Genomic DNA, 15,614 nt, shown 5'->3' with positions numbered 1-15,614 from the left:
GCCTTTGATAGAAAAAACAAGTTTTTTGAAATTAAATCGATTTATTTCTCAACATAGTCCCCTTTTAGCTTGATACACTTAGTAACACGATATTCCAATTTTTTACAAACAATAACAAAAACGTTATTATTTGTATTTTGAGAACGATTTCCGAAGTGGAAATTGAAACGTCAATAAACGGATTTTAACCTTTAATTGTGGCTTATTCCCATTTAAATAGTAAGTAATTTAAAATGCCACAAGAAAATAGCTTCAGGACAATATGGAAGATAAATCATTTAGCAAAGGAATTAATGAATATTTTTAAATTAAAGTAATTTTGTAAAAATAAATGTTTAATTTGAAAGTGTAACTGCCTCTGTTTGTTTGATAATGATAAAATAAATTTAAAGGATAGAAATTTGACTTGTGGATGGAAGTTTCATTTTAGGGGAAAAATTATGTACACAATGCAGTTAGCAAGTTAGGATAACGGAAGAAATTAACAAAATAAGCCCCGAGGTCGTACAAAATGTTGTGCGAGAATTCCAAAATCGCCTCGGCTATTGTCAAAAAGTGAATGGTGGTCATTTTAAGTTTTTAATTTAATTGAAAATTACATTGAAAAATACATTCTAAATATTATGTCACATTATTATTTTCATTCAACCTAAAGTTTTGTGATAGAGACATTAATCAAAATTTTACATCTTAAAAATAAATTTTCTCACTTATGATTACACCAAACTTAAAAAACTTTCTATTTCTGAACAAAGGATTAAAATCCCTTTCTAACAAGGTGCCACACGACCCCCTTTGTTATTTAAAATTTTCGAGGGGGTGCTTATAATTCAAAGGGGGTGCTGGAAGGGGATAATATTTTCATACTGTCAATTTGAGAATAAAAATCGACCTGTTTCAGGTTTTTTTCAGATGGTACATAATAACGCTAAAAATGAATTCATTCCATACATATGGACCGCATGGTATAAATCTTTTTATTGACCACAAAATAAAATAGATTTGTTAACTTAAGTCTATTGACATTATTATTGAAGTTCTTACCTTTATTGCAATAATGAAAGTAAATTTTCTTTATTAGATTTTTATATTATTTCCTTAAGATGTTCTAGTAAAGATTTTAAGGTATTAACTTTTTTAACAAGGCTTCTATTTTGTTGTTGCAACATTTTGATTTGTTTGTTTTTCTTTTGAAATAATTTTTTTACTACCACTTTATATTCCTGATCTCTGATGATTTTTGTTCAACAAAGTCACCAAATATAATGTCTTTCGCTTTTTCAATGAAGGATCTTTCTAAGGTAGTTTCCTCTAGAATTTCTACTAGAGCCTTTATGGTAGTAGATTCACTCGTTGTTCTATTTATATTTTCACTTTTAGAGCCCGTTGTTTTGTCTGAGACTGTTTCTCTTTTTACTGAAAATTTTCTAGTTTTAACTTGCTTAATTAAACGGTTTGGAAAATCGAAAATGCTGGGTACAGCATCTTTTTTGAGTTGTTTTTTTGAACTCCATCGCTAGTTATAAACGAATCCGCCGTGAAATGCTTGGAGAAAATTTTAGAACTATTTGATGGTTTAAAATTTTCATGGTGCATCGCTATAATCCATTTTTTTGCAGTGATGAATCTTTAGGAAATCTAAAACAATTTATTTACTTTATCGTTCAGTTTCCAAAGTAATTATAAAATAAAAATTATATGAGACTCTCATATGTCCATTTTAAACACTTTGGATGCTAAATGGGTGCTAAATTTCTGGTAGGTTTTCCAAGTTTAATGTATGAATTTTTTTTACCCATTAAATGATATATCTGTCCCTTTTTTGTGCCGCTGCGTACAATTAAATGCACTGAAAGATAATATGATAATTAAAAAAAAATAATGTATTAAAAAATTTTAAATTGGAACTTAACACAAAGTTTGCAAATACCTATAACCACTTCTAGTTTCTAACATTCTCTGCCATAAACTGACGTCACGCATAGCTGCGCAAAGCAATTTATGTTTGCTTCACTCTTCCAAAAGGGGGTATAGCATTCGGCGTGTCTATAAGCTTTAATAGTCAAGGTTCGGATAATATATAAGAAGCGAACCTTTGTAAATACAATCAAGCCGACCTTACTTAGACCCGAGGAAATTTTTTAATATATACACTACAATATTCATAATGTAAAATAAGAAAATTATATGCAGTACGACAAAAAAAAAAAGAAAGTTGATAAGCTAAATGAAAATAAAATAATAGCGTGTATATATCGTAAGGATGTATGAAATTAAGTTACTGAAGAAAGTAGAAAAAAGAATAAATAGATTAGAACAGACAGTCTAAAAAGAGCTTGGAAAGTAGAATAAACAAACAAAAAGAAATAAAATTCTAGAAGAATTGAATCGTTTTAAAGTAAGTAAATCTGATATCTGTAATTTTTTTATCAAACGAGATTCCAGTTTCAACCTAATCTAAATTTTTTATTACATTATAACTCATAAGCCGCACCCGAAATTATTTCAAATACGAAAGTATGTGGTATTTCTATTTAATTGCAATTAAGTTTATAACAACTCTAATAAATATTGCTTCTTGTAAATAAACAAAGTAATTTTAGATAAATTCAACTTCTGCTTGAGAACAACTGTAATTATGATATAAAGAATATAATTTATACATATAAATTAACAATTGCGTAAGATTATCTACAGGTTAGTTTGGTTAGGAAGTTTAGAACATATAACCATTGTTTTCTAGATAACTAGGTAAAGAAACTCGGTTATTGAGCAGCGTCGGACTTTAACCATAACAGTCCCAGAAAAATTATCAAATATGTATCAGTATATTATGGTATACGAGTATATATTTTATGTCAAATACTATTAATTTTATTTAAAAGAGAATACAATATTCACTATAATATTTGTAGAAGCTTTGTAAGGTATTGTAAGCATTTTTTGATAATTAATAATGATTTAGTTTTACGTATTTTTTAATTGTGCAAATGCAAACTACGATAAACATTATTTTAATGTCGATGCGGGAGCGGACGTGGACTTAAGACTCCACTCAACTAGTATCTATAACTATAAGTACTTATAGTAATGATCTACCTCGAGTAACTGGGCTGTATGTAGCCGTTTTGTAGCATTCTGTATATCTAGAGAAATATAATCTTTGTCTTTTGTGGGGCCCAAGAGACCTTAAAAACTACTACTCTTTTATTCTAGATGGCCTAAGCATTCAAGTTTCTTTGTCCTGACGATCTGGCTAATTTCTGGTTTCCCTTACAGCTCTCCAAACTCTGCAGTTGTTCGTCTCCTCCAAACGTTTTCATAGTCTTTTACTTATCCGAATATCAATCTTAAAATACTCCATTCGCAGATTTCCAGTTTTTCTTTACATTTGTTTTTAACATTTTCTTAACATTTGTTCCATAACCCATGTTTCGTTGCTGTACATGACCGTGAGTTGGGTCACTGTTCAGTATAGTCTCAATTTTGCCTCTCTGTAGATGTTTTTTGCACTTAGCAGTTTGTGTAGAGCTCCGACCATCTTTTTTCCCCAGCGATATTCGCTTCTCAATTTTTTGGCTTTCTTCTTTACTTGTGGGGGTTACTCATAGATACTCAAACTCCGTCACCTTTTTGAAGCAGTACTCTTTACTCTCGTTATTTGTGGTAGTCTTCAGTTATGTGTCTACATATATGGTCTGTCCCATTTCCATATACTTTGTTTTTTACTCATTAATAATCAACCCATAGTATTTAGCCTTCGCTTTAAAGAGTTTAAAATACTTAGCGATTCCCATTTAGTTTTCGCCATTAACACTACATCGTCTGCAAAGGCCAGGATATGGCTTCTGTTGTCATAAATCATACCTTTTGTTCGTATTCCACTCTCTCTTACTATTGCATCCAGTAATAAATTGAAGAGTATTGTTGACAGCAGATCTACCTGCTTTAGTCTCCTTTTTACCTCAAATTTTTTTGAACAGCTTCCTTCTGTCCTTACTCTATTGTCGGTCGTCATTAAGGTCATTTTTACTAGTATGATAATCTTTTTCGGAATAACAACTACTCTTAGAGCATATTACAGACGCCTTCTTACCATAGAATTGTAAGCTTGTTTGAAATCTATATAGAGGAAGTTTAGTTTTAACTCAATATTATATATTACATTACTATTATACATTACCAAAATACTTCAGTGACTTTAAACAGTATAGATGCTTGAAATTCCTTACCTGTAACAAAAGTATTTGATTATAGGCTTATTTATTTTCTCTATAAAGATGTCAGAATCTATTTCGGACTAAAAGTAAATGTAATAACAATACCTGTAAAATACTGAAACCTTTGTATTCAAAACTTTCACAAAATTTATTATAAAATCTTATCACTACAGCTGTTTCGGCTGAGAGCCTTTCTTAAGTGATCTATTTTTGGTATGTGTTTACACTTTATAGTCTTTAACGAAATAGGTTGAGGAGGGGAGAACTGTTTGTCTCTAGTTGATTATTCAGAATTATATCTGTGTTTTTTAATTTGTTAATTTCAATAGATTCTAATAAAGATAGCTTAAAGCTTTTGTGTATGTGTGTGTGTGTGTGTGTGTGTGTGTGTGTGTGTGTGTGTGTGTGTGTGTGTTTTTAAAGCTGTGTTTTTAGTTTGAATGTGAATAATTTGAAATTCATCGTTAAAAGAATGATTATGATCTAGAAGGTAAAGTGCGTATGTAGAATCTGGTTTTCTATTATTGAAAGCCATTTTATGTTCTGCTATACGTTTGTTAAAAGTTCTACCAGTTTGACCGATGTAGGTTTTTTGACAGTCGCCACATTTAAGTTTGTATACACCACTATGTAAGTGCTTTTTATTTTGGCTCTTGTTGTTTTTAATATATTTGCTTAAGTTCTTGTTTGTACTAAAAGCTCCTCCGTTCGGCTCGCGGAGATAAGAATACGGCCGAGGTCAGAAGGCCCTGCCTGTCGTAAGAGACAACTAATGGGTAGGAATTGAGAGGTGGAGAGCCGTCGCTTGAGGTGTCGGGTTTGTAGAAACGTACACGAACGTTTAGGCGTCACGGTCACCGGTCTACACTCCTAGTATTCGAGACGAGACTCTCGTGGGACCACTCTACTCTTATTCCAAGAGAACCAGGCGAGGTTGAACGACCTGGGCCCGTACACACTTCCCTTAGCCTTGCGTCAAGCGTGGTGTTGCTGTCCCGGCACGTACCCGCCATGAGATTTAAGAGTGATAAAAGAGAGATCCTCGGCAGCGACCTGTCTACGTGCGAGGTGGAAATTCCTCTGCCTGCGTCACCTATCCGCCTGTGGGAGGGGATAACGGGTAGGTGAGGTAATCGCAACACAGGTACTACGGGGAAGGTGGAGCCCCACGACACGTGCCTGGCGTACGTGGCGTGGCACCTTCATTTTGGTGTCGGACTCGTAGGGGCAGTGGATTCGTTAACGGTCGTATAGCCGAAAGGCCAGGCAGAGCAGGGTCCTGCCAATTTTTCAAAAATTGGAGGGCACAAAGCTTTGCAATGTACTAAAAGCTGGTGTTATTTCTTTCTTTTTTACGTGTTTGGCTATTTTTGTTGATATTTTGCCTGTATATGTAATCGAACAGAACGTAATTTACTGCTATTTGCTAAATGATATTTAATTCTGTTTCCAAGTTGTATTTTGACATCGGAATTTCTGTTAATCTATGTAACTTGCTATGATACGCTGCCAGTTTATGTTGTGTAGGATGGGATGATAAATTGTGTATAGTCGTGTCAGTATGGATAGGTTTATGGAATACGAAGAAAACCATGTTTGTTTTTAAGTCTGATAATTATTATATCTAAATAATTTATGGATTGATTTTGTTCTTTTTCTATTGTAAATTCAATATGACTATGAAGTGAATTAATATACAATAAAAATTGCTTAAGTTGCCTGTTAGTTCCTGTAAAACATACCAGTACATCGTCTACGTATCTCCACCAATATAAAAACTGTTTGAATAAGGGATGTTTTAAAATCTTTGTCTCTAGATGATACATAAAAATATCTGATGGCAATGGGTTTAGAGGATTACCCATTATAAGTTCTGCACTGTTATTTGTATATATTTGATTATTAAATTCAAAGTAGTCCTGTTTTATGAAAATTTCAAGAAGATGTAAAATTTCAGATGTAATGATTGGATTTGTAATATTACGGTCTAAAAGGTTTTTTACTAGAACAAAAGTTTCTGTAGGAGGAATACTAGGAAAAATATTTTTTACTGTGAAAAATCATCTACCAAGAGTGACCATTGAAGGAAGAAAGCACTCCCCCTGTGGGCACTCGTTAGGTGTTTCGGCCAAAATCTCAGGAGAGAAGAGGAATACGTTGTACTGAAAAATATACAGAGCAGTGGAGTTAAATATAAACGTGAATCTCATATACTTCTCAGCTATGCATGCATTATTATGCATATATAGACTAGCAGTAGTGGATGGAAGTTCACTAAGAAAGACAGCGCTTTATTTATTTTATTGCTCTTTTTTCACCTTGTGCTCACTTACATAGTCAATTAGCGCAGTCAATGAGGAGTAACTTTTGTTAAACACTTTTATTTTTTTATTTAGATCGTCATGCGGATCGTTTGTTAAAAATTTTATATCAGCAAATTATTTAAAACCTTCTTGAAAGGCATACAAAATTATATTGATCATCGATGAGTGTATTTAAAAAAATAATAAATCTGCTTAAGATTATAATTTTTATATTGTTTTATATCTGTCTCAAAAGTTATGTAGCAAGGCGTATATTGCTTGTATGGTTATAGATCGGATTTCCGCGTTTTTATCCCTTATGCCTTAGAGAGTACTGAAAGATGAAATTAAGGATAGTAAAATATATGAAAACTGTGGGGTTTTCTCGGAAAACTTGATCGAAAATTGTATTTTCCTTAAAAAAAAATCTTCTTTTGTAAAAAATTTTTCTCCCTTATGTAAGTTTACGAATCGATAGAGGACTATTAATTATATTCCTAAAAATTTTGGCATAAGGATTATTCGTGTCCTAGGGATGTTAATTATGACCTAAACATGTAATGTTAATAGGTCAATATCCGCGATTTTCTTTTTTATGCCACTTTGTACCAGTTTGTTAGCTGTCACGATAACAAACCTGAAAAAGAGGCATGATGACAGGTCATGAAAACAAACAATTTTACCTTGCAAAAGTTGCGGAAAATGAGGAATATTCGATTTCAGAAAAACGTCCTACGTCCTAAATTTCCTTTTTTTTGCTTATCTCATATTACATTTTCAGTACACAAAAAAGCATAAGGGATAAAATAATGGTTAAACTTGGTGTTGAAATCTAAAGGATTTTCTACAGTTTATTATTTACAGCTTTAATTGAATTAAATGTTTTATATTTATACATTCAAACATTTTATCTAACCATCCTTTTTAACCATAAAACGAATTGCGTCTAGTCTAATAAAAAGAAAATAAGTATAATTAATTTTTTCAATTGGAAGCAAAAAACAAAAAAGATATTTTACAATTAATCAATTTAAAATTGTTAATTTGAATAGAATTACCTGAGCTGGTCCCACACTGTAATTTTCTAATATAAGGATCACATTAATCATAAGTTATCTGAATGTGCCACTAACGACTATCATAATGAAAATTAAAATTAATAAATTGCTTTGAGGTTTAAAGATCACGATCTGATATAGACTATTTGTTCTTCATTGTATAATTTCCTATTACAATGGAAAATGTCAATTCTAACTTTCTGATACGGTTTGAAGTGGAATATTGTTATATACTGATTTGTTTATGTAATGATGTTTGTTTTTTATAATACATTTTTTTATTATGTATTAACTTCTTTATTATCAGTAAAGATATTAATATATTTGCATTTTTATAAACGAATAAATATCTTGTATGAGATATTCAAGTGAACGCTCTTCTTCTCTTCTTTTTATATAGACATGACTCTGTCTGTTTTTCAATGTGCCTCCAGAAGTTGTCGTTCCATCGTTTTCGTGGTCTTCCTACTGATCGTCTTCCTATTGGGGAACCGCCTCTTGCCGTCTTTATATGGACAGTTATATTGGTCGTTATAAGATAAAGATGCGGACAAAAAAATGGTATCTCCGGTTATTTTATCACCTCCTGGATATGACTATTGTCAACAGTTGGCTCCTCTATAGAAGATGTTGTGTACTTCAAAATCAGAAATGTTTAAAATCGAGAAACTGCTGCAAGAAAAGAGAAGAAACTCGGCAACTGTGAATTTTGTACCTCCAAAAGACATCAGAACTGACTACATTGCTCACTGGCCTACATATGATGAAGTCAGACAAAGGTTTAAATTACCAACATGTAAGTCAGCACTTTTTTGTACAACATTTTTGTATATACTAAACTAATTTTTTATTTTTTTCTTGTTTTGTAGACACAATTACATTGTCCAGATTTTTTTAGAAACAAAATAAAAAATTGCGCAGTATAGGGTTAAAAAAGCGGCAACACTTTAAACAATTTTGCCGAACGATGAACTGTCATTTAAATTTAAAGTATTTCCTTATCAGTGGAGTACGATTGTCTAATTTATTTAATTAAAACTATTATTTTATGAAATATTAAACTTAAACAGTTATTTCATAAAATTTTTATTATTAATAATAACTAATATTTTTGGTAATTTAATCAATATAATTCTAAAATTTCCAATATAGTCATGATTACATTTTTCTGAATATTATACCATGTTGACGCCATGAAAGATCGAGCAGTTCCGTATGGGTGACGTATTATTAGCTGTGTTAGGGAAATATGAAATCTAAGGTTGATGTTCTGGAAATTTCAGGTTTACCTTCTAAATAAAAGTAGCTTTAACAGTTGCCAAAGTCTTTTACAACTAATGTCAAAATTAACCCCAATTTGTAAATCCCAAGACGTATAAACAATTCAAAAGATCGGTGGCGAATATAGGAAAATTCAACAATACCATGATTCTCCTCCTCAGTCCTAATCCCCTTTGGGATGTGGTGACACCATCAGGCCTTTACAGTTTTTTCACGATTTCCTTCCATCCTTCCCTGTCCTGGGCTAGTTGTTGGGCTTCATGTAACCCTTGGTTAATCAATATTTTTGTTTGATTTACCCAACTGCTTGGATATCTTCCCCTAGGTCTCTTTCCTTCAACTCTACCCTCGACTATCAGTTTTTTCATCGTACCCGTTCTTCTAGCAATGTATCCAAAATACTGCAAATATCTCTGTTGTATTTGTTTAAGCAATATATCCTTTACTTTAAATTGTTCTAATATCGATACGTTAGTGCGATGATCAATCCAATATATTCTTAACATGCGGCGGTATACCAACATTTTAAAAGCGTCTAGTTTATTTTTATCCGCTTTCTTTAAGGTCCACGTTTCGGATGCATATATATATGTGGCAATGGGTAAAATGAGTGCCCTTACCTGCCTTAATTTTGTGTGTATTGTTATGCTAGAATTTTTTCAAATTGTTACCAGTTACATCATAGCTTTTGTAGCAATAGACAACCTTCTACGTATATCTCTGTCACACCCTCCGTCATTTGTTATTAGGGACCCGAGGTATATGAAACTATTTACTACTTCAAAGCCCTCGATTTCTTTAACGTGTTGAAGATTATTCCGAGCTCTGTCTAATAGCATGATCTTTGTCTTACTCCTATTTAGCTTTAGTCCATATGTTTTACTTTTCTCCTCCAGACATCTCATTATGTCTTCCATTTCTTCTTGATTTGCCGCGATTATTAAAGTGTCATCAGCATATCTCAAGTTACTGATTTTTTGACCTCCTACTGATATTCCACTCTTCCATCCGTCTGTACGTTCCATACCATGATATTATAATAGAATTCGAAAATTTGTCTGAATTCTATTTTAAATTGGGCCAAATAAAACATTTTGACGGTAATCCTCTATCTACTAATATGAGTGACTTTCCATTGTCTGTGTAAACTTTACCTCATTCAAATGCAGTTTGTGAAAGACAATTTTTAAAAGTAAATTTAATAAAGACGAAGTGCAGAAACCGCTTGGTAACAGAGACTTTATATGGCATTATGCATTCATCCCAATCAGTTTATCGTCAAAAGAGTTCAGTAAATTTGACACTATCAGAAATACGTATTGTTTAAAACTATGAATACAACCAATTTATACAATAAAGAATCTAATAATAAACTGCAAGAAGTTTAGTTCACAATAATTGAATAGTAAATATTTTTTTACTTTAGGTTTTTTCTTTTAAATAATTTTTTTGTTTAATATATTTGTTTGTTTATTTGTCCTAGTTTGTTTCTCTTACAAAAAGTTTAATATATTATTTTTTCTAATTTGTTAATTTATTGTTCAATAGAATATGAGTAGTACGATAATCCGTACTATAAAATACTATAATTTGAACAAAGGCATACAATTTTCTGACTTCGATGACATGACAACGCTGCGTTACAAAAACATAGTTATAAAACGATTGGTTACGTGGCCCCGACTACTAGTATCGCTATATCATTTTAAATATGTTTTTCTTTCATTTCCTACCTGTCAAAGTGCATATTTACTTTAAATTCTTCTGGATACTGTATATACATACTACCAACTCTACAATCCAACTACTACAACTAAACACACGTACTGTAACTTAAGTCACAGACCAATTTTAATCTTTAAACTTTTTTCTTCTGTTCCGCGCCGAGATTCAACCATTAAAACTCTAGACTACTTACATCGAAATTAGACCGGACATCGCTTGTCCGGTAGGAATCTATAGAGTAAGTAACGACGAGCCGCAAGCCCTTATCTCTTACCGTACTGCACATCCATCGGTCGATCTGATAAACTAGATTATTCTAGTCGAAGTAGGAGATCCCTTAGATTTTAAACTACTACCCCGGTCTTTTTTTTTTTCTAGTCAGAGTTTTAACCATCAACCCACTATAATAAATCATTCACAGTGAATTGGAAACGATTCCTCCGCGTGTCTATCTGACCGACTACTGACTAACTACTAATTTTAAGAATTTTTAATACATTAATAATAGTCTTAAATATTTATAAGTTTACGTCTATTTTAAAATCGTGTATATTAGAAAGAGAATGTAAATTTTATTTCATGTCATATATCAATAATTGATTTAAATACAACAATGTATCAGTACCTCAATTAGATAAACTTTAACATAGTACTTATTTACTAATACATAACGATATGCAGAATGACTTAAAGCAGGCCTGGGGTAACGAAAAACCTTTCTTAAAAGTCAGACAATTAGAATAGTAGGTATTTAAATAATAATTAAAAATTATCTAGAAAAAGGTTACCAAAGGACTGAGGTAAGTAAAAGTTAAAATAATCCTAGTATTAAAACAACGAAAGTACATTTCTCATTTTTTAGGGGTATGGTTAGCAAATTGAGTGAAAAATTGACCAAAGAGATAAAGTAATAAAATTATTGTCCTCTATTAAAGAATAAGTAGAGTCAGTGGCGCACCCAGAATTTGTCTTAGGAGGGGTTTTGAAATTTTTTATGCCACCTCTATTTTGAGTCCCTAAAATTTGGGTTTTAGTTTAATTTAAAGTACTAAAGATAGCGGTGCCAAAGATTCAGGTATCTATTATCAGGCCTACCAACTACAACCCCCTTTCTTACTTGTGCGCAGTTGACTGTCGCACGTACCGTACTCCGAAAGTGGAGTGGCCACTGTAAGGCTGACATTTTTGGAACACTCTCTTCTCGTATCTAGATCTTATTTATTGTTCTGAAGCTATTTTCTTGTGGCATTTTAAAGTAGGTACTATTTTAATGGGAATAAGCCACACTTAAAGGTTAAAATAAGGTTATTGACGTTTGACAGTAATCCAACTTGTAAATACAATACATTACAATACATTTTGGAGAAGCTATCGCCGTATTCCTGTTCTCCTCCGCCAATCCTCCCGGTCCAAGGCATGCTTCTCCTCCAAACCTCTTGATTCCATCGCTCTTCTAATTCTTTCATTCCATGAGCGTCGAGGTCTACCTCTTTTTCTTCTTCCAGGGGGCTTTCATTTGTGAAATTTTTGGGGCCAACGTTCGTCAGGCATTTTCAATAGATGTCCAAACCATTTTGAACCTCTTCTTTCTATTCTGTCAATGACCATTTCTGTAGTATTCATGTTATTTCTTATAGATTCGTTGTGTCTTCCTTTCCTGCCTTGATGTTCTAGCACTTCTCAAATAATCCATTTCAACTGCCAACAATCTTCTCTTCAGGTCTGCATTAATTGTCCATACTTCAGAGCCATAACAAAAAACTGATTCAACCATGGTTTGCCCTATTCTTTTTTTGTTCTTTTTGGAAATGTTGTGATCCCACCATAAGGAGTTCAGACATCCTACAATTTTACGTCCCTGATTAATTTGTGTTGAATTTCGGTTTCTTCCAAGCTGTTCTTAGCAATGAGTGGAACTAAATATTTAAAATTTTCCACTTGTTTGATTTTAACGTCCTCGTCTATCAACACTTCAAACCTTGCATCTGAATTGATAACTAAGTAAATATTCTGTTTTCTTCATGCTGACTTGTAACCCCCATTTTAAATATTCTCTCTGTAGACGCTTTATCATAAATTCCAGATCATAAGAATCTTGAGCTAGGATGACTTGGTCATACGCAAAGTTCAGAGAGAACAGTACGTCATTTTCTATGAGGATTCCCATTCCCTGGAGGGCCAATTTTTTAGGGCTGCCCCTATATATAAATTAAACAGTAAGGGTAAAATACTGCATCCTTGTTTTGGTCCTTTAGTTACTTTTATTGGCTTTGATAGTCTATATCAGATTTTTAGGTTAGGTTAGGTTAGATAGTCCCTCTATACTTCTGTGATTATTCCTAAAAGGTATGGACTAATGTCGAGTTGTTGTTAAGCTTGTCGCAATTGAAGTCTTGGAACTGTATCATACAGCTTTTCTAGGTCGATAAAGACTAGATGTACTTCGGTACCAACCGCTATTCTTTTTTCTATTAATTGTTGGAGTATAAGCAAATTATCAGTGCAAGATCAAATATTAAAAATTCAAACGTCAATAAACTTATTTTAACCTTCAATTGCGACTTATTCCTATTAAAATAGTAATTATATCATATCTCTGTCGTTAGCTCGGTTGGTGTTTCTCTTCTTCATCTTTTTTTAATGACTGTTTGGATGTAATTGTGAACACTATTCCATACCTCCGTAATTCCCGTCATCTTCACGATCATCTCTCATACAGTCACAGGGTTCACACCTATTTCTTTATACATTCTGTTTCTCTCCACTGTACATCTATTACACTCCAGCATTGTGTGAGTAACAATGTCGGAATATTCGCAGTACAGGCATTTATCTGTATCTGTCTTTCTGAACCTATGAAGATAGGCCCTAAAACAGACAATCTACCCAGTCCCTTAGGCTCGGGATCAGCATTTTTGTCCACTGAGCAACATCTTCCTAGTTGTTCCACTCTTCTTGCCATCTTCCATTGATCCTTCCCTTTCTTCTTTTTTTGTAGCTGTTGTCAAATGCTTCCTTCTCCCATAGAGATGTCTCTTTTCTACTGCTAACATATGCAGAGGAACACAACCCGTGATAGTCCACAAGGCCGCCGCAGATACGGTCCTGTAGGCGCATGCTACTCGCAACATACTCGTTCTGTCTACTTTTTCATAAGCCTAATATTAGGTATCCATATCTAAATATAATGAAAAATATTATTAATTATTGTGTATTTATACAATAATACAATAAATATTGTGTTCTACATATTTAAAGTGGTAATTTAATTATTCAATTAGCGTTTTGGATTTTTTGTATTATGTGTGAAAGACAAGTTACATTTTCCTACTATTCTTTATATATTGTTTACTTTATACCCCCGGGGGGGGGGGGGGGTTTAACCCCCAAAACCCCCCCTAGGTGCGCCACAGAGTAGAGTATGGACAATGCACTGTTCTTTAAAAATTTATGATGTCTATGAAAAAAAAAAATAGGAATTAAAGAACAAACTTGATGATTATATTATAACACTAAACACAATAAATATCATAAAATCAAATAAACGATTTATTAGTTGTTATGTTTGGTTATCACAATAATAGTGCACTAGCATATCCTTAAAAACCGTAAAGCAGTTCCAAAACGGCTTGATCATATGCAGTAAAGTTATGTTACCATCTATCTCTTTACTATGATGTGAACTTTTGAAGGCGTGGTAGTATATTTTCCTAGCAAACTAATATACCTATTATATGCCTTTCAAATTGTCACTCTTATTCAGGAAATATCAGTCACAACACCTTTGAATGTACTAATAAAGTTTTCGTGTTACCGCAAATAAAATTGCTTGAGTTTTAGATACTGTGTATTTTTGTTCTCAATTTTTCATACGCATAATTTATTTATAAAGAAAGGTAATTATATTAATATAATAAGGTAGCAATAGATTAAATTAGTTTTTTTTTTAATAACAGATATGTTTATTTTCAGATTTTATATGGGCACAGTTTGTGTATATTTGTGATTGCTGTTTTATCTTGTAGAGCTAAATATGTATCTTGTCGAGACAGAAAATTTAGTATGCTGGTTCCAAAAAAGTGACAATAATGCAACTTGAAGATAAATCCGAATCTTAACTTTTATCATTATCATTCTGGCTTTACAACCCTGTGTGGGTCCTATCCTCCTCAAGAATTTCTCTCCAGTCATCCCTATCCATCGCCTTCCTCCGCTAAGCACGTATTCCTATATTTCTCATGTCTTCATTGATGTTATCAGGAAACCTTGTTCTGGGTATTTCCCTTCTTCTCTAATCAATGGGTCTATCAAGCAACTCAATCAATGTCTTATCTACCTCATACGTATTATCTTTATATAATTTCTAAAAAAAGAAGTTGACTTATCAGAAATCAATCTTATTCCAATTACAATCCAAAAGAAACCCAAACCATATGTAGCAATAATAATACTAATGTCACTAAATCAAACAATCCCTACCATACATTAATGGATTTTCTGAACAAATATCGAAAATGTAGGCAAAATATGATATTAATGTTGAACATAAATCGGCAAAAACATCCGGAAAATATTTTTCAAAATTTAAACCTAAAAATCGCCAGCGAGATGTTATTTATAAAATAAATTGTAAAGACTGCACGTCAACATATATTAGGCAAATACACCGATATCTGCATAGAAGGGTTATTGGACACAAACAAAGTGTACATTATTTTGATTTTGATATACCTACAGATTTTGAAAAAAGAACAAAACTACAACAAAAGATGCATATTAGAGATAATTCACATAGAAAAAGATCTAAAATCTATCAATAACACTGACAACAAAGATATTTCCAATATGTATCACAATGTAATAAATTGAGTTGTTTTTTAAATGCACCATGCTAGATGTTTAAAATACGACTCGTAGCCACTCGTATTTTAAATACATTCATTCTATCTAACCCTTTTCAAAAGAGTGCAAACATAAAAAATATAATTATGTAATATTTATAAAATAAAGTGCTTATTAAAAATGGC

The 15,614-nt window shown here is 32.3% G+C and overlaps 1 protein-coding gene across 2 annotated transcripts in view; it reads right to left on the bottom strand.

Annotated features, from left to right (window-relative positions):
- Positions 1–15,614, bottom strand: part of js (jiangshi) — a 200,977-nt gene that overhangs the window by 141,658 nt on the left and 43,705 nt on the right. The window contains exon 1 of one of the 2 annotated variants that reach the window (XM_072535089.1): positions 7,582–7,647. The exons of the other annotated variant lie outside the window; for it this stretch is intronic. Within the exon in view, the coding sequence (XP_072391190.1) occupies positions 7,582–7,632 (51 nt within the window). The 5' untranslated portion in view covers positions 7,633–7,647. Of the gene's footprint in view, positions 1–7,581; positions 7,648–15,614 lie in introns of those variants that run through there. 2 annotated transcript variants of the gene reach the window in all.

The sequence above is a fragment of the Diabrotica undecimpunctata genome, chromosome 6 (assembly GCF_040954645.1).
Source record: "Diabrotica undecimpunctata isolate CICGRU chromosome 6, icDiaUnde3, whole genome shotgun sequence".
Lineage (NCBI taxonomy): Eukaryota > Metazoa > Arthropoda > Insecta > Coleoptera > Chrysomelidae > Diabrotica > Diabrotica undecimpunctata.
The sequence above is the reverse complement of the archived record's forward strand: the minus strand, read 5'-3'. Positions and strand labels throughout refer to the sequence as shown.